This window comes from Rhinoderma darwinii, chromosome 2 (genome assembly GCF_050947455.1).
Source record: "Rhinoderma darwinii isolate aRhiDar2 chromosome 2, aRhiDar2.hap1, whole genome shotgun sequence".
NCBI classification, from domain to species: domain Eukaryota; kingdom Metazoa; phylum Chordata; class Amphibia; order Anura; family Rhinodermatidae; genus Rhinoderma; species Rhinoderma darwinii.
This window is the reverse complement of record NC_134688.1, coordinates 259305285-259326939: the sequence shown is the minus strand read 5'-3', so window position 1 is coordinate 259326939 and position 21655 is coordinate 259305285. Positions and strand designations below refer to the sequence as shown.

The 21655-nt window shown below is 39.7% G+C and overlaps 1 protein-coding gene across 1 annotated transcript; it reads right to left on the bottom strand.

The window, feature by feature from the left end:
* Positions 1–27: 27 nt before the first annotated feature.
* On the bottom strand, positions 28–16291 carry LOC142742934 (gap junction alpha-4 protein-like). Its single transcript, XM_075853188.1, has 3 exons — positions 16216–16291; positions 15296–15431; positions 28–1072 (listed from the first exon to the last, which is right to left on the bottom strand). Exon 3 carries the CDS (start codon positions 1052–1054, stop codon positions 50–52), a length of 1005 nt encoding a protein of 334 aa, XP_075709303.1. The 5' UTR covers positions 1055–1072; positions 15296–15431; positions 16216–16291; the 3' UTR covers positions 28–49.
* Between the last annotated feature and the right edge of the window lie 5364 nt (positions 16292–21655).

Below are 21655 nucleotides of genomic sequence, written 5' to 3'. Positions count from 1 at the left end.
CATGGAGTTTTCAATGGAGTTTTCGTAGAGTTTAGTCAAGGTGGCAAATTTACACGTATTGCTTTTTCCACACAGAACTATTTGATCGGCTGGAAGCTTTAGTAGAGTCATCACAGTAAACATTACATTCCAAGGTCGAGTGTAATCCAACATTTAATCCCAACTCCTTTTCTGTATTGTAGTTAGCCCAGTTCTCCTCATCTGATATTTTGTAAGCAGGACATTTATCCTTGTCTATAGGAAAATAAAGGCAAGATTTGTCTAGCACTGGTGCACTTGGTGAGCTGTAGGACTTTCCGGGGAATATCTCTTCTGCACCTGTATATTTGACTGATTTACAACGTTTTACCTTCCGGCAAATGCTCTGAATAATAAGGATAGTCAGCTCTAGTAAATTGAGGAATAAAGAGATGAGAGATACAACAAGCATGAAAACAATAAATATAGTTTTCTCCATGGGTCGGGACACAAAACAGTCTACCTTGTGAGGACATGGAGGTCTTTCACACACATAATTCGGAGCCATCACAAAGCCATAAAGATACCACTGACCAAGTAGAAATCCAGCCTCAAGTACACTCTTGAAAATGATACTACTGATATATGTGCACATCAAAGCTCCCCTAATCCTGACCCTTCCATCCTCCTGAATCAAGAATTTCCTAGGTTTCTTCTCATCATGGTTTTCTCGATGGACTTTATGCTCCATTATATTAAACTCATTTTCCTTATTTCTTATTTTTGCTTCTTTCCTTGATATGTAAAGCACATGGCCCAGGTAAAATAGGGTAGGAGAGCTGACAAATAGGAATTGTAGCACCCAGTAGCGAATATGGGAGATGGGAAAAGCCTTATCGTAACAAACATTGGGACATCCAGGTTGTTTAGTGTTGCAGATGAAGTCTGATTGCTCATCTCCCCAAACGGACTCTCCGGCTAAGCTCAGAATCAGGAGACGGAAAACAAACAAAACCACAAGCCAGACTTTTCCAATCGCTGTAGAATGCTCCTGCACTTGGTCCAGCAACTTTTCAAGAAAACTCCAGTCACCCATTTTGCTTTGTTATAGTATCTAAAATAGGAAATAATTAGAGTGAAATGTTAGCATTGCTTATATGAGTGGATTCCACATCATTGGTAAAGAATTGCTGGATAATCACCATGATGAAAAACAGCTAAAAAACAATAATGCTTTTTACTTTACAATTTTTAACAGAAAGTATAGTAGATGATACAGTATATCTAAAAGCTACCGAACATTTTACGACTCAATATTTTGCTTTGTTACAAATCTTTTGAAATAACTGTGCTGTTCGGTGACATTATGAGTTCACATCAATTTTAGTGTTTCGTCTTGAAGGTGTTGGTTGTATAATGAATAGTTCGGGTATGTTCACACGGCCTATTTTCAGCCTTTTTTCGGGCCGTAAACGCCCGAAAAATGGCTGAAAATTCGGAAGCAGAACGCCTCCAAACATCTGCCCATTGATTTCAATCGGAAAACGTTGTTCTGTTCCGATGGAGTGTCTTTCGCTGCGTTTTTTTACGCGTAAAAAAACGGCCGCAAAAAAGAAGTGCAGGACACTTCTTGGGACGTTTTTTGAGCCGTTTTCCATAGACTCTATTGAAAAAAGCTCCAAAAACAGCCGTATAAAACGCTGCGAAAATCGCGAGTGGCACAAAAAACGTCTGAAAATCAGGAGCTGTTATCTCTTGAAAACAGCTCCGTATTTTGAGACTTTTTGACTCTGCGTGTGAACATACCCTTATGCTACATTCTAATATACTTAGTATTTCAATTCCTCATTATTTTCAAGATCTCTTCTTGCTGTCAGTACAAAATTGCATTGTTGTTTATATCCAAAGGCTGAAAACCTGTCCTAGCTATATCCAACTTAATCATGCACGTGTCAGTTCTGGTCTGTAAAAGAGACAAGGCATCCGAGGGGATATAAGATGTATTTACTACAGATATATTGGAATAAACTGATGCCCTACTTTGTACCCACTTAAGGCTATGTTCACATCTGCATCAGAGGCTCCGTTAGGGGCCGCTGTCTCAGATCCGTAACAGATCCGGCAGGGTTTACCGGAGACAATAGTGCAGCATGCTGCCCTATTGTCTCCGGTAAAATCATGTATACCCCGACGGATACCATTAACATCAATGGGTTCTGTTGGCAACCGGCGGTATTCGTTGTGCTGTTGGTTCCGTTATTCCCTTTTTCGGCTCCTCTGATGGAGAAGAACAATGGAACACACCAATGCAGGTGTAAACCCAGCCTCAAAGATACACCATGATAGTGCTCCCTTTACAAGTAGGAGAAATCCGCTTCTCACAGAAGGCACTGTTTATTGCATCCTGTGTTCTCTCTGGGAGGCAATAATTTCTAATATACACTCATCAATTATCCCAGTGTAATAAAGTGACATACATTGGTCAACACTGCACATCACGTAGCTATTAAAGGGGTACTCCTATCTTATAAAGTTATGGCATATCCGACCTCTGGGACACCAACCGATTCTAAAAATGAAGGGGCCCATTGCTGATTTAATACTGTGTCCCCTCACTATTTTCTCTGCACAAGTTTTCCCGCACAGCCCTGTGGCCAGATGAGCCGTTGTGCAGGCAAACTTAAAATGAGATGCATCACTAAATCAGTGCTGTGGCACCTTTATTCTCTGCATTGGTGGGGGTTGGATCCTCTAGGATAAGTGATGGCATTTCCTATATATGCCATCACTTTATGATGTGAAAAACTCTTTAATATGTGTAATAATACACAATGACATGATTTGTCATACAACTTTTCTCACCTTTAGTTGCACATCAATGGAAAATATTGCACAATAGTCACGTAAATAGGTGTGACTGTGAAAAAACTGTTAAAAGATATCCTGAAGATGCGAGAGGCTTTTACGTGGCATTGTGAATTTTTTAATTCTGAATTTGTCAAACTTGATTTAGCTGCATTTTAACAGTCAATGCTCTGAGAGTAATTTCACCGGGGATTACTCCGGAGTGGTCCTTGTGTTGTGAGGCATCTCTGGCCTGCTGTTGTCTTTTATTTAGATAGATAATGTATATATATATATATATATATATATATATATATATATATATATATATATATATATATATATATATATGTATATGTGTATGTTTTCTTTCAATAAACTCAATAAATATGTATATGTGTATGTTTTCTTTCAATAAACTCAATAAAGATATGTGGATGAGTAGATGAAATTGCTACTATAAGGCAGGCTAGATTTCTAACATCTCATGGTCTATGCAGCTTATCTGTATACGCTGTGAAGTACGGGCTGTCAAAGGGGCCATTTACATATAGGTAGGATAATAGTTAGTGAAATGCATGGGAATTGATATAGCAAATACATTGAACGAGTTGCTAGTATTATGGATGGGATTATTAATGAGACCACTAGTTCTATCCATGCTATCAATGAAGAGTTGGCCCAAGTTAGGAAAGTTGTCCTCTAATATAAATTGGTTCTTTATTACACCTTAGCAATATAGGGTGGAACTTTTTCTGTTATAATGTAACATATATGTGGGTGATAATGAAATGATCAAAAGGGTGAGAAATGTGAAAGAAATTAACTCCACCATCTTGTCCTATACTCCATTTTATCTCCAATATCAGTTAGGTCCTTAATTGGACACTTACTTTTCAAACAACTTATGTTAATCTGCTAGTATACTTGATATACACAGTCGAGTCACATTATTCTGACCACCAGCTAATATCCAGAGTAACCGCCGTGTATAGCACAGACAGCAGCTAGACGGCTGGGAGTGACTCAATAAGGTGCTGGTAGGTGTCTCAGGAATCGAGAGCCATGCTGACTGCAGTGCATCCCACATTTGGGTGCGTGGGGGAGGATCCATAGAGCGAAAAGACAATCGGGGTGGTCCCACAGATGCTCGATTAGGTTCAAGTCTGGTGAAATAGGTGGCCAGGGAAGTACTTAGAAGTCTTGGTCGTGCTCTTCCAACCACTGTTAAACATTTCTAGCCGTGTGACACGTCGCATTGTCTTGCTGGAAGATTCCATCTGCCCCCGGGGAAGACAAACAGCATTTATGAATGGATGTGATCTGCAACGATGGATTCATACCTAAATCGGTTCGGAGTGCCTTACAAATGGATGAGTGGGCCCAGAGAATGCCATGAAAAAATTCCCCAGAACATAACACTGGTGCTACCAGCTCGTGTTCTTCCAGCAATGGTTGCAGGGTGCTTGTTCTCTGATATTTCTTGCCTGACATGCAAACGTCCATCCGTTCGATGAAGCAGAAAACGTGCATACAAGTCTATGGAGAGGGGAGGGGTGAGAAGGGAGAGGAATCAGGAGCTGAGTGAGAAAGACACGGACACGCTCCTGGTAATTTTCTATGTCACCCCAGTGCTGGATTCTCAGCTACACTAATCAGTACTGATGTATAATGTCTTCCATGCTGCTGCTTCTATATATGTGATAGATAGAGATAGGAGAGCAGGATTCTACTCTTCTATGTGTGCAGTGTATAGAAGACTGATAGTCGTTAGGCTCCACTTACTAGCTCAGAGAAAACTGCGAATTAGATATAGAACCTGCAGATGGGAAAACTGCTAAAAAAAAAAAAAGTTATTTAATAGCCAGAAATAGTGTTATTCCCCATGTACACACATATGACAGTTTATTCTGAAAAGTTAGGTACACTTTAAAGAAATATATTTTTCTGTGTTTACAGAAAATGTTGCTGTGTACAAAAAAAGATTCTTACAAAACCACACAGAGGGATTCAAGAAAGACCCAACCACACAATCCACATCCTTCTGTAGAAAGAAGATAAGGAGACAATTTAGAACATTGTGTATGCATGCTCTTGGATTGGCTGGATTTAAATGACGGTTCTTACTATACACTGCAATACTTATGTGATACAATGTGTAATACTCTTAACTGGCTCCTAATAAACCCTGCCAGAAAGATGGCAGACCTAGGGGTTTTCATTAGGCTCCCAGGCTGCCATGACAATCATCGGCACCCTGTGATCATAAAGGCGTAAGGTAATGACTTACAGAGGGGGCTACCTGAGGATAGGTCATCAATTTTTATTGCCTGGAGAACCCCTTTAATGAAGAATTTATTTTTATCCCTAATCATGTAATCTGTCGTCGGATTTTCCGGTGTAAATACAGTAGAGAAGAAAGCATTTAATAGATTGGCCTTTTCCTCAATCATTACACCAAGATTATTTCTCAGAAGGCTAACACTTTTAGCTTTAAGTATCTCATTATTTATGTAGTTGCCAAAAAAAGTATAAGTAGTCTTAAATTTGTTTCTCAACAACTTTCTCAGTTTCAATCTTTGCTGCCTTTATTTGTCTATTTCACAACTTTTTTTTCCCTTTTTAATTATTTAATGCCTCGTCACTACCATCCTGCTTTAGTAAATTAAACTCTATCATTTTATCATTTATTGCGTCACTTACAGTTTTATTTAATCACATTGGTTTCCTGCTGTTTCTAACTTGTTAATTTCTATAAAGTATATACAGTGAATTCGAGAAGTCTTCAGACCCTTTCATTGTTTTCACATTTTGTTATGTTGAGGCCTTGTGCTAAAATAAAAATAAAAAATTCAAGTTTCCCCCCATCATTCTGCACTCAATACTCCATAATGACTAAGTGAAAACAGAATGTTAGTAATCTTTGCTAATTTATATTGCATTGACATAAGTATTAAGACCCTTTACTCAGTACTTAGTTGAAGCCCCTTTGGCAGCGATAACAGCCTCCAGTCTTCTTGGGTATGATGCCACAAGGTTTGCACACCTGGATTTGGGAATTTTTTGCCATTCTTCTGTGCAGATCCTCTCAAGCTCTGTCAGGTTGGATGGGGACCGTCGGTGGACAGCCATTTTCAGGTCTCTCCAGAGATGTTCAAGTCAGGACTCTGGCCGGACCACTCAAGGACATTCACAGAGTTGTCCATAAGCCACTCCTGTGTTGTCTTGGCTGTGTGCTTAGGGTCATTGTCTTGTTGGAAGGTGAACCTTTGGCCCAGTATGAACCTTACAGCACTCTGGATCAGGTTTTCATTAAGAATATATCTGTATTTTGCTCCATTCATCTTTCCCACAACCCTGACCGATCTCCCTGCCTCAGCTATTTGCTTTATTAGTAGATTTTATGCTGCTTCCATTATACTTAGAGACTTATAACAAACCCCTATCAGTATTTTATTATTCTTTCTCCCTTGCCTTATTTCCACCCATAGGGACTCCACATGATCATTTCCCTCAAAGATATCATCACACAGAATGAGCTTTAGGCAGGATTTAACATATAAGCTGTAACGTCCAGGGCCGCGGACCGTCAGAATTAATCACCCCTTGACGGCCGCGGCCATGGATCTGTGAGCGCTGGCCCGCACCTCCTCCTCAGGAGACGCCAGCATTCACTTCTGCTTCGTTCTACTATGTCCCGTAGGGTGCGCGCGCACGCTCGTGCCCGGCCTTAAAGGGCCAGCGTGCACACATGTAGAAAATCTGTAATTAGCCTATACTCACCCTGGACTATAAGAAGGGGCCTGCCCCTTCCTTCAGTGCCTGAGCATTGTTGTGTTTACCCGCGTTAGTCCTGAAAATGGTCCCTTAGTGTTTTCCAGTTCCCAGTGTTCCCGTTCCTGCTACCTGTATCCCGTGCCTCCTTGTGCCTGTGCTTTAGAGAGTTGGAGTCATGTTGTGCCACCAATCACGTCTGCTGTGTTACACCACGCCTGGTGTCTGCTGCCAAAGTCCCATCTGAGCCTAACCATCAGTACTGTCTGAACTATCACAGGTACCCTTACTCGGACTATACACTTTACTTGGTACACTGTGTGGCCAGCTGCTATCCCGCATTGGCGGTACGGCCCAGTGGGTCCACATACCCACAGATCGTGACATAAACAAACCCCTCCCGCTTTCTTATTAGTGCGATCATTTCTAAACAGACTGTAACCCTGAAAATTAACAGCCCAGTCATAGCTATCATCCATCCATTTTTCACTTATCCCCACTATGTCACAGTTCTCCTCCTGCATTATCAATTCTAATTCCAGAATCTTGTTAGTGAGGCTTCTGGCGTTAGCATACATGCACTTTATGGGGGGAATTTATGAAGCCCTCTAAGCAAGTTTTCTGGCGCGGAAAACTCGCAATTTGCACAAAAGCGTGTTTTTTGCTCAAAAATCTGCAGTGGGCATAGCTTAGGGGGAGGGGGCCCCATTTGTTTACTATAATTTACGCCTGAGATGGCCAAAGATGCACCTAATTTATTAAGAGTTGTGCGCTTCTTAAAAAACTGGTCGCATCTTACTCCAATTTATTTAAATTAAGACTAGCATATGGAATGCCAATCTTAATAAATTGCCCACTGTGTCCCTATTAACAATTTCAACCCCATCCTCCATTTCATCCCCAATTTTATTATTTAGCCCAGGGGCCTTAAACACGCTGCCCGCGGGCCACATGTGGCCCCTGAGGCTGTCATCTGCAGCCCTCGGGAGAGGACAGCGCAGTCCGGAGGAGGAATGCGCAGGCACTCCTTCATGACGTCATAAGGGAGGGCAGTCCATTGGTGGTAGATGAGCAATGGCCACACGGCCCCCTGTACATAGTGCAATCCCCATGTAGATAGTGCTACATTCCCCCGGGGCATACCTCCCAACCGTCCTGGATTCCAGGCTGTGTCCCGCTCTTTCGGGCGGCAGAGGGTATGTCCCTCTGTCAACTGTAACTGCGTTCTCAGTACGCAGATACAGTTGAACCCAATGTTAAAGCAAGGAACCATCAGCTCCCTGCTTCAGCATTAGTTCAGAGTGGAGGAGCAGAGAGAGCTCCTCCGCTCGCCAGGGATTCCCTGGGCACAATGCTACTTTAAGCGTTGTGCCCGTGGACGGCCTTGATGTCACTGTCCATATATGGACAGTGACGTCAGTGGCTACTTCTGGAGCGGAATCCTCGTTGCCGACGCTGTAGCAGGGGATTCCACTCCAGGAGTAGCCCATGATGTCACTGTCCATATATGGACAGTGACATCAGGGGTTCCCTCTAAGAGCGGAATCCCCGGCCTATGCTCTGGCTGGGGATTCCACTCATAGTGGGAGTTCCAATAGCACTATCTATGAGGGAGGGGGGTTAGCGCTATCTACAGGGGGTGGTGCTAACTTCTAGGGGGTGTGGCACTATCTACAGAGGGCACTGTGGCAGTATCTACAGAGGGCACTGGATTGTTAAGATAAGCACGTGGAGTAAACACACAAATTTCCCTTAGATTTCAACCTAGCGGTATTATTATAGTAATGTAGTATTATTATAGTAATGTAGTATTGTTATAGTAGTGTAGTATTAGTATTGTAATGTAGTATTATTATAGTAATGTAGTATTGTTATAGTAATGTAGTAGTCTTATAGTAATGTAGTATTGTTATAGAAACGTAGTATTGTTATAGTAATGTAGTAGTATTGTTATAGTAATGTAGTAGTATTGTTATGGTAATGTAGTATTGTCATAGTAATGTGGTATTATAGTAATGTAGTATTGTTATAGTCATCTAGTATTATAGTAATGTAGTATTGTTATAGTCATGTAGTATTATTATAGTAAGTGTAGTATTGTTATAGTAACAAGGTATTATAGTAATGTAGCATTATAGTAGTGTAGTATTGTTACAGTAACGTAGTATTGTTAAAGTAGTGTAATAGTAAAGTAGTATTGTTATAGTAATGTAGTAGTATTATAGTAAAGTAGTATTGTTATAGTAATGTAGTATTGTTATAGTAATGTAGTATTATAGTAAAGTAGTATTGTTATAGTAATGTAGTATTATAGTCATGTAGTATTGTTATAGTCATCTAGTATTATAGTAATGTAGTATTGTTATAGTCATGTAGTATTATTATAGTAAGTGTAGTATTGTTATAGTAACAAGGTATTATAGTAATGTAGCATTATAGTAGTGTAGTATTGTTACAGTAACGTAGTATTGTTATAGTAGTGTAATAGTAAAGTAGTATTGTTATAGTAATGTAGTAGTATTATAGTAAAGTAGTATTGTTATAGTAATGTAGTATTGTTATAGTAATGTAGTATTATAGTAAAGTAGTATTGTTATAGTAATGTAGTATTATAGTCATGTAGTATTATTATAGTAATGTAGTATTGTTATAGTAATGTAGTGTTATTATAGTAATGTAGTATTGTTATAGTAATGTAGTATTATAGTAATGTAGTATTGTTATAGTAATGTAGTATTATAGTAATGTAGTATTGTTACAGTAATGTAGTATTATAGTAATGTAGTATTGTTATAGTAATGTAGTATTATAGTAATGTAGTATGTTATAGTAATGTAGTATTATTATAGTAGTGTAGTATTGTTATAGTAATGTAGTAGTATTATAGTAAAGTAGTATTGTTATAGTAATGTAGTATTATTATAGTAATGAAGTATTGTTATAGTAATGTGGTATTATAGTAATGTAGTATTATAGTCATGTAGTATTTTTAGAGTCATGTAGTATTATTATAGTAATGTAGTATTGTTATAGTAATGTAGTGTTATAGTAATGTTGTATTGAGAGTTGAGTGTTTTCGGACGTTTTTTGGGCCCTAAACACCAGAAAAATGGCCGAAAAACCGGAAGCAGAACGCCTCCAAACATCTGCAAATTGATTTCAATAAGAAAAACGGTGTTCAGTTCCCGACGGGCCGTTTTTTTACGCGGCCGTTTTGGAAAACGGCCGAGAGAAAGAAGTGCAGGTCACTTCTTGGGGCGTTTTTGGAGCTGTTTTTCATAGACTCTATTGAAAAAAGCTCCAAAAATGGGTGTAAAAAACGCCACGAAAAACGCCGCAAAATTCGCGAGTCGCTTAAAAAACGTCTGAAAATCAAGAGCTGTTTTCCCTTGTAGTATTAGGCCTTATTCCCACGACAGGGTTTCCCGGCCGGGCGCCGGCCGTTCATAAATCGGCCGGCACCCGGCTGCATTAGGAATAATAGACCCCTAATAGGGCTATTCACACGACCGATTTTTTGACGGCCTGGAAAACCGGCCGTCAAAAAATAGGACATGCTCTATCTTCGTCCGGGTACCCGGCCGCCCGGCTCCCATAGAAGTCTATGGGGACGGGTAATACACGGCCATCACCGGGATGTGTCCCGAGTGATGGCCGGGTTTTCCGTCACTTGCGCTCTATCTCCTCCTCCTCACAGCGCAGAGTGCATGTGAGGAGGAGGAGTTGATGCCATTCTGACGAATAGCTGTGCGCTGTACACTGTGTGGCAGGGCTGGGGTGTACAGCAGGTGGAAGGGAGCACTGCGCTGGCTCCCTTCCCCTGCTTGTTTTAAAAGCGCCCTGGCCCGGCGACACCTTCGATGGCGCCGCTAGCAGCTGCTGCTGTGGCTGTTACTACTGTAGCGATGCCACTATAGCAGAGCAGGGAGGTATCTCCCCGCTCTGCTATGTGCTAGCCGCACTTTAGCTCCTTGAAGGAGCGGAATCCCCGTGTTTTTGGGGATTCCGCTCCTGGACAGAGCGCTTGATGTCTCTGTCCATATCTGGGCAGTGACATCAGGGGAAACTCCTGAAGCGGAATCCCCGAACACATGGGGATTCCCCTTCAGGAGTTGCCGCTGATGTCACTGTCCAGATCTGCCCGGCCCGGCCCGGCACGGATGCAAAACTTTATGCAAACCGGCCGGGCAGAATGGCCGATTTTACCGGCCGGCACTCGGGCTCGGGCGGGACCCGGTCGTGTGAATCCCGCCTTATAGTAATGTAGTATTGTTATAGTAGTGTAGTATTATTGTAGTAATGTAGTATTATTATAGTAATGCAGTATTATTATAGTAGTGCAGTATTAATATAGTAATGTAGTATTGTTATAGTAATGTAGTATTATAGTAATGTAGTGTTACAGTAATGTAGTCTTGTTATCCCAATGTAGTATTATTATAGTAATGTAGTATTATTATAGTAGTGTAGTATTATTATAGTAATGTAGTATTATAGTAATGTAGCACTGTTATAGTAATGCAGTATTATAGTAATGTAGTGTTGTTACAGTAATGTAGTTTTGGTATCCTAATGTAGTATTATTATAGTAATGTAGTATTATTATAGTAGTTCAAATAACTAATTGGTTAACAATAATCTTGTATTGTATCAAATTTGAAAGTAATGCGGCCGGTCAACTTCACATTTTTTCTATATGCGGCCCATTTACCCAGCCGAGTTTAAGACCCCTGATTTTGCCCTAGTTCACCATCTACACTGCCTTCTCCTCCTATAATATAATTACCCTCCTGCTAAGTCCTTAATTTAAACACTCTTCCATCCTTCTAGCCATCTCTCCCCCAACATCGCTGTACCTTCACCATGCAGATGCAGCCCATCCCTCCTGTAGAGCCTGTAGCCAACAGAGAAGTCAGTCTAATTCTTCAAGAGCCAATACTTGAGCCACTTATTTACTTCCCTAATCTCCCGCTGCTTATTTAGTATGGCATTTGAGGTTCTTGCCCTGAGCTCACTTCCCAAGTCCCTGAAATCATGTTAAAGGCTCTTTCACCTACCTCTGACTTTGTCATTGGTGCCAATGTGCACCATGACCTCTGGGTCTTCATTAGACCTTCCCAATAACCTGTCAACCCAATCCGCAATATGCCAATCTAGCACCCAGAAGACAACTAACTGTTCGATATTCCCAGTCTCTGTGACAGTTTGCCGTTACCCTAATTATTGAGTACCCCACTACAAGGACCTGTCTGGCCTTTCCTTTGATCCCATTATTTCTCTTACTGGAGCAGTCATTCCCTTGGTCGCTAGTGGAAGTGTCCTGCTGAAGCAATGGCACCCCTGAACTGACGACCCCTCATTCCCAAACTTTTTAGGGTAGTCTAGATCAGTACTAGCCTCCCTGACACTCTTCCCTCTACGCCTCCTTCTAACTGCTACGCAGCTAGCTGCCTCGTCGCCCTGAATCTCCAAGCTACCATCCCCACTCCCATACAACTTATACATTACTATTATTAAATTTATGAAATGTCAAGTTGTAGCTTACAACAAGCAATGTAAATGAGCTCAGTAGGCACTATGTAACACCAAATAATGACAACCATACAATACACTGACATTGTTGTCAGTCATTTTTCTCTGGTATCAGCCAGAAATAGCCAAGCATTATGATTCAAATGAATCCATAGAAGGTTGACTTCATCAGACATAAAAAAGAAATTGAATATTTTTTTTTTCCCCTGAAATGGGGTGGGAGAGAGAATGGGAGAGAGAAAGAGATATGAAAAGAGGGTAGGAGAGAGGGAGGGAAAGAGAGAGGGAGAGAGAGATGAGAGGCAGGGGGAGAGAGAGGGAGAACCCTTCACCGATTTAATGGAGAGAGAGAGAGAGAGAGATTTATTCAGCCATGATCAGATTGCAATGTTTCAAACCTTTTGTTGGGGAAAAGGTCTGAAACTTTGCAATCTCTGAACACGGGTGAATAAATCTTTCTGGTTACAATTGGGAGTGCTGCAAATTCTTCATTTGTCTATATAGTTGAGATTGAGGTCCGGTGAACTATATATTCTTCTAATTGTTACATGTACAACAATTGCAATCTGATAAATATTTGTATATAGTAGAATTTCCCTTTAAAATATCCCTGCTGGGAAAAATGTTTTGGGAAAGGCATAAAAGCGGCACGTTTTGTGGTACTGCTAAGTGTCAGTTCCTCCCTATTATTTATGGAGCTTTTGTTTTTAACGAGTCAGCTCCGAAACCTGTATAAATACATCATATCCTTCCTGAATGAGAACTTTGTGAGCACAGAAAGGAAAGACAAATCTCAGTTTTTATCTTGTTCTGCTAAACTACAAGTTTTGTTACATGCTATCAGAACGAGCACTATACAAGTACTGTATATTAAACATAATACTATAGAGATATCTACAAAGCAATGGTCATACACTTACTGTACATTTTTATTGCCTTATCTGTATTAAACATATGCGGTATCCATTATAGCAGTGTGAAAATACACCGTGCTGGCAGAAAATATAGAGATAGTTCTTCCAGGAAAAACGTAACGCTGACTCTACCTAAGGTAGTATACATTGTTTAAACATCAAACTAAGGGAATTTCATGGACTCCATTATATTCATCTTTAAAATCTTTGTTTTTTGAGTATGAAAAAACAGCCTTTCACAGGTTAATTATTTCCCCTTTTCCCTAGCAATGTATAGATTTCCATATTTTCTTGTTAGTAATTATGATTGATGATACTATTACCATTACTACGTGGTTATTTTACTGATGGCCTATCGTCAGGCTTTGCCGTCAGTGTCCAATCGTTGGGGGTCCAACCACTGTGACCCTGGTCGCTAGAATGAAGAGGCAGTGATGCTGGCAAAGTGTTGTGGCTCTTACAACTCTGCTTGGCTTTCTCCAGAGGCCGTGTGGTTGGCCATTGACTGTGACATCAATGTCTATCCTGAGAAAACTCCTTTAAGTTAAATGTCCTGTTTTTCTAATCTCATTTTCTTTCTATATTAATGATACCATTTTCTTTACTCCATACACAATGGGATTAGATTTAGTGTTTTGCTTAGTACTGGGATTAAAGGTGTTTTCTCAACAGTTTATGACCTATCAACAGGATAGGAAATGAATGTTAGATCAGTTGGGGACTACACTAGAGGACATACTGTGGCTTGCTCGGTATGGAGGAGCAAACTATGTCTGGCACTGTATGGAGGGGCACATTGTATCTGGCACTGTATGCAGGGAAACATTGTGCCTAGAACTGTATGGAGGGAACAATATGACTGGCTCTATATGGGGGCACACGCTGGGTGACATTATATGGAGGGGCAAATTGTGTTTGGCACTATATGGTAGGAATTCTGTGACTAGAACTGTATAGGGAAACACACTCGATGGCACTGTAATACACACTTCAACTGCTGCAGTCTCTTGTTCTAAAAAGATTGACAGTAATTGAAATACAGCTTTCACATCCTCTTCAAAAAGAGGTTCTGCAGCAGATGAGGTGTGTAGAACCAGTAATGATGACTAAAATAACAAATGACTAATTTCTACTTTTCTTGTCCTCTTTTGTCAAGGATTCCAAGTCAGAGAAACGCTTTTAGCGGCATTCCTATTTAAAGAGTTTTTCAAACACATATATTCATATTTAGAGGCAATCGGCATCTATGTGGAAATATAGCATGAGGTTAATTTTTCACGACAGTGGGGTGGATTTTTTAAGACTGATTTTCTATACGCTAATCTTAATAAGAAACAAGCTGGAGTAACATGAGACAAAGTTATTATAATGGCGCCAGAAAACTGGCATGGAAACGGTCTTAAATTCCACCCAATGATTTTTCGCAGCAAGATATCCTATTGAAATTAGTGTATGGAAGAAGGGAAGTGACAAACCCCTTGTGCAATGTTTTGCAGAGCATTTGCCATTTTTATTTTGTGTAGCCTCAAGGGGGTTTCCAATTGTTCACTCTTCTTCGAACCTTCCCTATAATTATATTCCATATATACCTAACAGAGAGCCTAGTCTCGCCTCCAAAATAAAGGACTGCTTCAGTAATATAACAAATTCTATACATTGTACCAAACCTTTACTGGTCAGATATGCCATCCATATACATATACTGTACACATATGTACAATATATATTGTGTTTTCCTATTATTAAATATAATTGGGGCAGATTTATCAATGTATTTACTAAAGTTTCTGCTATAAATATGTTGAAAAATACGGTGTAAGGTTCGAGCACCATGTTTATGAAGCCCCCTGCGCTACTATTCCAGACACACACGCATGTGTCTGAAAATGTAGGCGTTCCTTTAGAGTCACGCTGATCGAATATGCAAATATTTTCTTTAAATGTTCTACATAGAAAAGTGTCCAAAAACAACACCAGGTCCAAACTGGCATTGTATTAAGCCTACGCCAGATTCATTAACCAGTCACGCGCCCTGTTGACGATTCTGGCGCACTCCTTGTTAATGAATCTGGCGTAAACTAAAAACAATTCTATCTCCGTCAGTGTACCAGTATTAGAAAATTTTCCCTTTGTTATATAAACTCTTACACCTATACATTTCTTTATTCCATTATGATTACTCTGTGAATAAATTATGTATTTGATAGGTATTAGTTATATAATTTATATCATCTTGGCTATAGTATTTGTATTATATCAAAACCATTCTTTACCTTTTTTTACATTGTACTTTCCCTCTTACCATCAGTACAGAAAGCTGGTGGCTAGGTGTCCGACATGTCTATATCAGGCTGTGTGTTTGTCAGTAATCTTTCTGCCTTAACGGTGAAGACATTATCCAGAGATGCCCTGAAACAATGCAAGGAGACAGCCAAGTCTTCAAGTAGCTTAACCTTAACATTAACGGAACAAATCTTGTACAAAAATTATGTTAGGTGTTTTATACTCTTTACCCTTATATTCGAAATCTTGCTACGATTTCATGATATTGACACATTCGAAGTGTCCTATGCAGTAACGCTACTTACTGTTTTAAACCATTCATGTCATTTATTCAAGATATAGGCAAAAAGTGTAGATAATGATCTGATTCAATAATACTGGATACATTTACATACTAAATAGGATCTTAATATCCTGTCCAATCCAATATAAACTTCAATCCATAACATTAACATTTCTTACACATTTCGCTTTTCTTAGTTGTTGGTTTTAAAAATACATAGGAAACAACTGATCCAAGTTGTTATACAGTATTCTCCAATTGATGCACTCATTATAGTTAGATGTATATAATAACATAAGGATGTTCTTAAATATCTGATGTCCTTACATTTTAAGATTTCTTTGGTTTGTTTAACCACATACACCGATTGTAATACCTATACATCAATGTTTAGTTTAAGACTCATAAAGAAATTCATAAACTCCATAAACTTTCCTCTTTTAAATAGAACAAACGGTTTAATTTTACTAGGTATATATCAATTTTGTTAAGATGTGCCATAGACAAACACAATAAAAAGTGCGGATTTCCTGGATTAGCATTACGTTGCTATTGAGGTGCTCTTCAGCAAGCAAAGCATTAAAACTATCAGCAAAGGGTAGTTAGTACGCAGTGAGTAGGACTTACCTTAAGTAAAGTGTTTGATAACTTTAAAAAAGACAGGCAGTATACTGAGGGTTCCAATTTAGATAATTCCGAATAGTACACAGATTAAGTGACGGGATGGCAGAAGATTTTTGAGAGCAGGATGCTGAGAGGAGGAGCAGGGAGAAAAGGGCAGGACATGATTTGACTCATTTTAACTCATTGTCTGTATTCTCTGTACAATATAAAATGAATAAATATAAAATAAATAATTGAACATATAAAATAAATAATTGAAACGTAAAGTGTACATCACACTAGAAAAAGTGCAAAAATATCACAGCAGAAAGGAAAAAGCATATAAAAATGAAAAATATATAAATTAATAAATATAAATATAGAAAATTAAAAAAAATATGTGCATTGACCATCTGCACCTTATGTATATACTGTAGCTATATATTGTCCTATGTAGGATTCACAATCTAAGGCTTTGTTCACATCTGTGTCGTGGGTTTCCATTATTCTGCCCCTGTCAGAGGAACAGAACAAGGGAAAACCAGAATTGACGGTTCCGTTGCACCACGGATACCACAGGCGATTGACAGAACTTATTGACTTTAATGGGTTCCGTTGGCTTTTTTCATGATGTCCATGGCTGCACTATTTTTTCCAGTAATTTCTGCCGGAACTGCGACAGAGGCCCCTAATGGAGCCTCCAACGCAGATGTGAACAGAGCCTAATTTCCCTTTTGTAGACACAGACAAATAGGCTGGGTTCACACTGCATTTTTGTTGCGTTTTTAACAAAAAAAACCTGCATTTTAAAAAAGGAACAAATACGCACAGTGTGAACCCAGCCATACACATTGTGATTTATTAGTTGGGGGAAAAAAAATTATGCCTTTTGTGTTCTTCAACGAATGATGATTACTTAAACAGCAGTTGGAATAAAAGTCATTAAGGCTCTTTCAAACTTGCGTTGTGGTTTCCATTTATAACGCAAATCACAGATCTGTGGCACAACACATACATTGACTTACAAACCTACACGAAAGAGGAGTCTATGATCCACCAGTATCAATATAAAAACGTATACATTTTATTGGATACAAAATATAAAAACAAACACATTAAAACAGAGATGATTAACCACAGGACGAGAAGATAAATGCCGGGCAGCAGATAGGCTATACAGACTTGGTACGAAATGAATTGTATCAGTACATCTAACACTTTGCATAAACATCATTAAATATGGGAGGTGAAGTCTCAAGATATATTATAAACCCCACATCTATGATGGTAACGGTGGTAGAGAGCCCCGCGCATGTATGTTACCCACAGATCAAAATTAAATCAGCATCTCCCGGGACTAAGATGGAGGCTCCGAATTAGTATTACTAATCTGTGTTGTACAGATCTGTAGGACAGATCTATATCACAATATAGATAGTTATAAAACAAGAAAGATGTAAGAGTATGTAAACAGTATAACATCTTACCCATCATCTTTCTTTGTTTTAGTGTGTGTGTTTTTATATTTTGTATCCAATAAAATGTATACGTTTTCTATTGATACTGGTGGACCATAGACTCCTCTTTCTTGTAGGTTTTCAGTTCCCTTTAGTGAGTTTCCATGACTTACAGCATGTGTAGATTGGGCTGTATAGGCCCATCCCCCAACATATAATGTATATTATAAATATGCGATTCTTTCTATGATGGGGTGGGGGATTTTGGTTGTCCTATGTATTGGTTGTATACATTGACTTTCAGTCTGGTTCCGTTGTGGTTTCTATTACACTATTCTTCCTGTCAAATCTGCCGGGACTAAGATGGAGGCTTCGAATTAGTATTACTAATCTGTGTTGTACAGATCTGTAGGACAATGCCCACAGCCTGTCATGGGGTCATACTGCCTCTGTGTACCTCTGAGGTAAAAAGAAAAAAAATAAGTGGCATGCTCCAGCAAATATCATATTACATTGGTATTCTGCTCTGAAAGGATTGATTCTAGGGGTGAATGTGGTGCGTCATGGAGGGATGCGGACTGCTTCCGATTTCACCCTTTGCAATGCAATTCCGTGGCAAATCCACAGCCAAGACTTTATGTAAAACATGCAGAAACGCACATACTGGGAATTATAGACCAGTAAGCATAACATCCATCATGGGAAAAATATTTGAGGGACTATATACAGGAGTATATAACAGAAAATAGAATTACAAGTGACAGCCAGCAGGGATTTACTAAGGAAAGAAGTTGTCAAACCAACCTGATTTGTTTTTATGAAGTGGTGAGCAGAAGCCTAAACAGAGGGGCCGCTGTGGATATAGTGTTTTTGGACTTTGTAAAGGCATTTGACACTGTCCCTCATGGATGCCTAAACCCCACTGTGTTATATATCAAGTCCAGAGTCAACACAGCCGTCTACCAGGACATTTTTCAGCACTTCATGCTTCTCTCTGCTGACAAGCTTTATGGAGATGCTGATTTCATTTTCCAGCAGGACTTGGCATCTGCCCCCCCTGCCAAAAGTACCAATACCTGGTTTAATAACCGCAGTATCACTGTGCTTGATTGGCCAGCAAACTCGCCTGACCTAAACCCCATAGAGAATCTATAGGGTATTGTCAGGAGGAAGATGAGACACCAGACCCAACAATGCAGACGAGCTGAAGGCCGATATCAACGCAACTTGGCCTTCCATAACACCTCAGCAGTGCCACAGGCTGATCGCCTCCATGCCACGCCTCATTGATAACACCTCAGCAGTGCCACAGGCTGATCGCCTCCATGCCACGCCGCATTGATGCAGCAATTCATGCAAAAGGAGCCCCGACCAAGTATTGAGGGCATATACTGGACATACTTTTCAGTAGGACAACATTTCGGTATTAAAAATCATTTTTGAAATTGGGCTTATATAATATTCTAATTTTCGGAGACATTAAATTTTGGGTTTTCATTATCTGTTACCATAATCATCAACATTAAAAGAAAAAATGCTGGAAATAGATCACTCTGTGTGTAATGAATCTATATAATATATGAGTTCCCCTTTTTGAATTGAATTACTGAAATAAATTAACTTTTTGATGATATTCTAATTCATTGAGAAGGACTAGTAATATTACCACTTTACAAAGCATTAGTGAGGCCTCATCTAGAATATGCAGTTCAGTTCTGGGCTCCAGTTCATAGAAAAGATGCACTGGAGTTGGAAAAAATACAAAGAAGAGCAACGAAGCTAATAAGGGGCATGGAGAATCTAAGTTATGAGGACAGATTAAAAGAATTACACTTATTTAGTCTTGAAAAGGGATGACTAAGGGGGGGGGGGGGGGGGGGGAGACATGATTAACTTGTATAAGTATATAAATGGTCCCTACAAAAAATAAGGTGAAAAACGGTTCTCTGTAAAATTTCATCAGAAGACAAGGGGGCACTCTCTCAGTCTGGAGAAAAAAAAGGTTCAATCTGCAGAGGTGACAAGCCTTCTTTACTGTGAATCTATGGAATAGTCACCACAGGAACTGGTCACAGCAGGGACAGTAGATGGCTTTAAAAAAGGCTAAAATAATTTCCTAGAACAAAAAAAATATCAGCGTCTATGTCAATGTATAAAATTTAGAATCTTAATCCAGTCTGTTCACCTCTTCATATAAAAAGGATTTTTTTTTCCTTTTTAGGGCAAATTGATTAATGCCTTATACGCATTTAAAAACAAAAAAACCCTCTACATTGATAGGGGTAACAGAAAATGTCATAGTTTTTTTCCATCCCTTCCGCTTCTCCCATACCTTGGTTGAACTTGATGAACATATGTCTTTTTTAATCGTACGAACTGTGTAACAACAGTGAAATAAGCCTACATTACATTACATTACCATTTCCTATGTACAGTATATAAGTACCATCCACATATAAGGAAAGTTAACTCAGTTTTATGGAAACTTTGGTTAATTCTCACTAGATCATTTCCGAAAGAGGAGGAATTTTAAAATGTACATCTTTCATTCTATAAAAGGACACTGAACATACAGGATAAATTAATAAGGGCTTATTTGGGAAGTGTGCTGAAGTTACCACAACAAACATTTAGAAGATACAGGCCGTTCCCATGTTTACACTAATATTATCAAAGGCCTCTGTCCTGTGCAGCAGGGTAATTGTAGTTATGTAACATTCGCTACGGATAGGTGTAACAACATATTTAAATAATTACCCAAGAGGAGACGTACTACAGGGACCATTTACTTCCCTGCATCCTCTCCCCCATCCTAATGTTATATATTGATGGAAGCAATCATTTTAAATGGATCCATAACCCAAATATAATAAGCTCTTTGGCTTATGTGGGTAACCCTTAGGCTGGATTCACACGAGCATGTTACGTCCGTAATGGACGGAATGTATTTCGGCCGCAAGTCCCGAACTGAACACACTGCAGAGAGTTGGGCTCCTAGCATCATAGTTATGTACGGTGCTAGGAGTCCTTGCCTCTCCGTGGAACTACTGTCCCGTACTGAAAATATGATTACAGTACGGGACAGTTGTCCGGCTGCGAGGCAGGGACTCCTAGCATCGTACATAACTATAATGCTAGGAGCCCGGCTCCCTGCAGTGTGTTCGGTCCGGGACTTGCGGCCGAAATACGTTCCGTCCATTACGGACGTAATGTGCTCGTGTGAATCCAGCCTTAAATTAGCTTTTGGGTCAAAGAGAGAGACTTTACAGGTTTGGAGCTTGACGTTCTGTCTGGACAAACCAGGGGAGCTTGGCCTGCATCTTGGGCACAATGCCTCCTTGGGCTATAGTGCCTTTTTTTTAGCAGTTGGTCCAACTCCACATCTGCATGCATTGCCAGCCGCAGTGGATGGGGTATAATGTCATGGCTGTTCCAATACCAGGCTTTGAAACCAGCCAAGAACACGATCTCCGCAGTCATTTACTATACACAGTGGCCAGGAACACTGGAGCATCAGATCTGAATCATTTTCCATAATTCCTTATCTTCAGAAAGTGGTTTATGGGGCCACCAGGAAACTTCAGGCCAGCTCTGGATGTCGTGCTGCTCCTGGCTGTGGCTCTGCTTTTCCATCTGTGACTTTCTCTATCTGACATGTTAACAAGGAACAAAAGGCTACTGCATGAAACAAAACCTGAAACAAGGAGAGCACGACACTGCTATTTATACCCAGTGCTGCTCTCGGATTGGTGGACATCCAGTCAGTTTTGTGACATCACTGTCAGCATGACTTTTACCTCAAATTCTGTTTGGATCTGCTCTCTGATTGGTGGATATTCAAGTCTGCTTCATGATATCACAATTAGCTATTCGTGGCTATTACCGCAGATATTCAGTATGTTAGCTGCCGTCCTGTTCTCACTGCAGATACACAAATAACAAAATGAAAGGGAAAGGGAGAAAGGATTGTCACATTCATATTACAAATACTATGAGCTGTTCTCTGA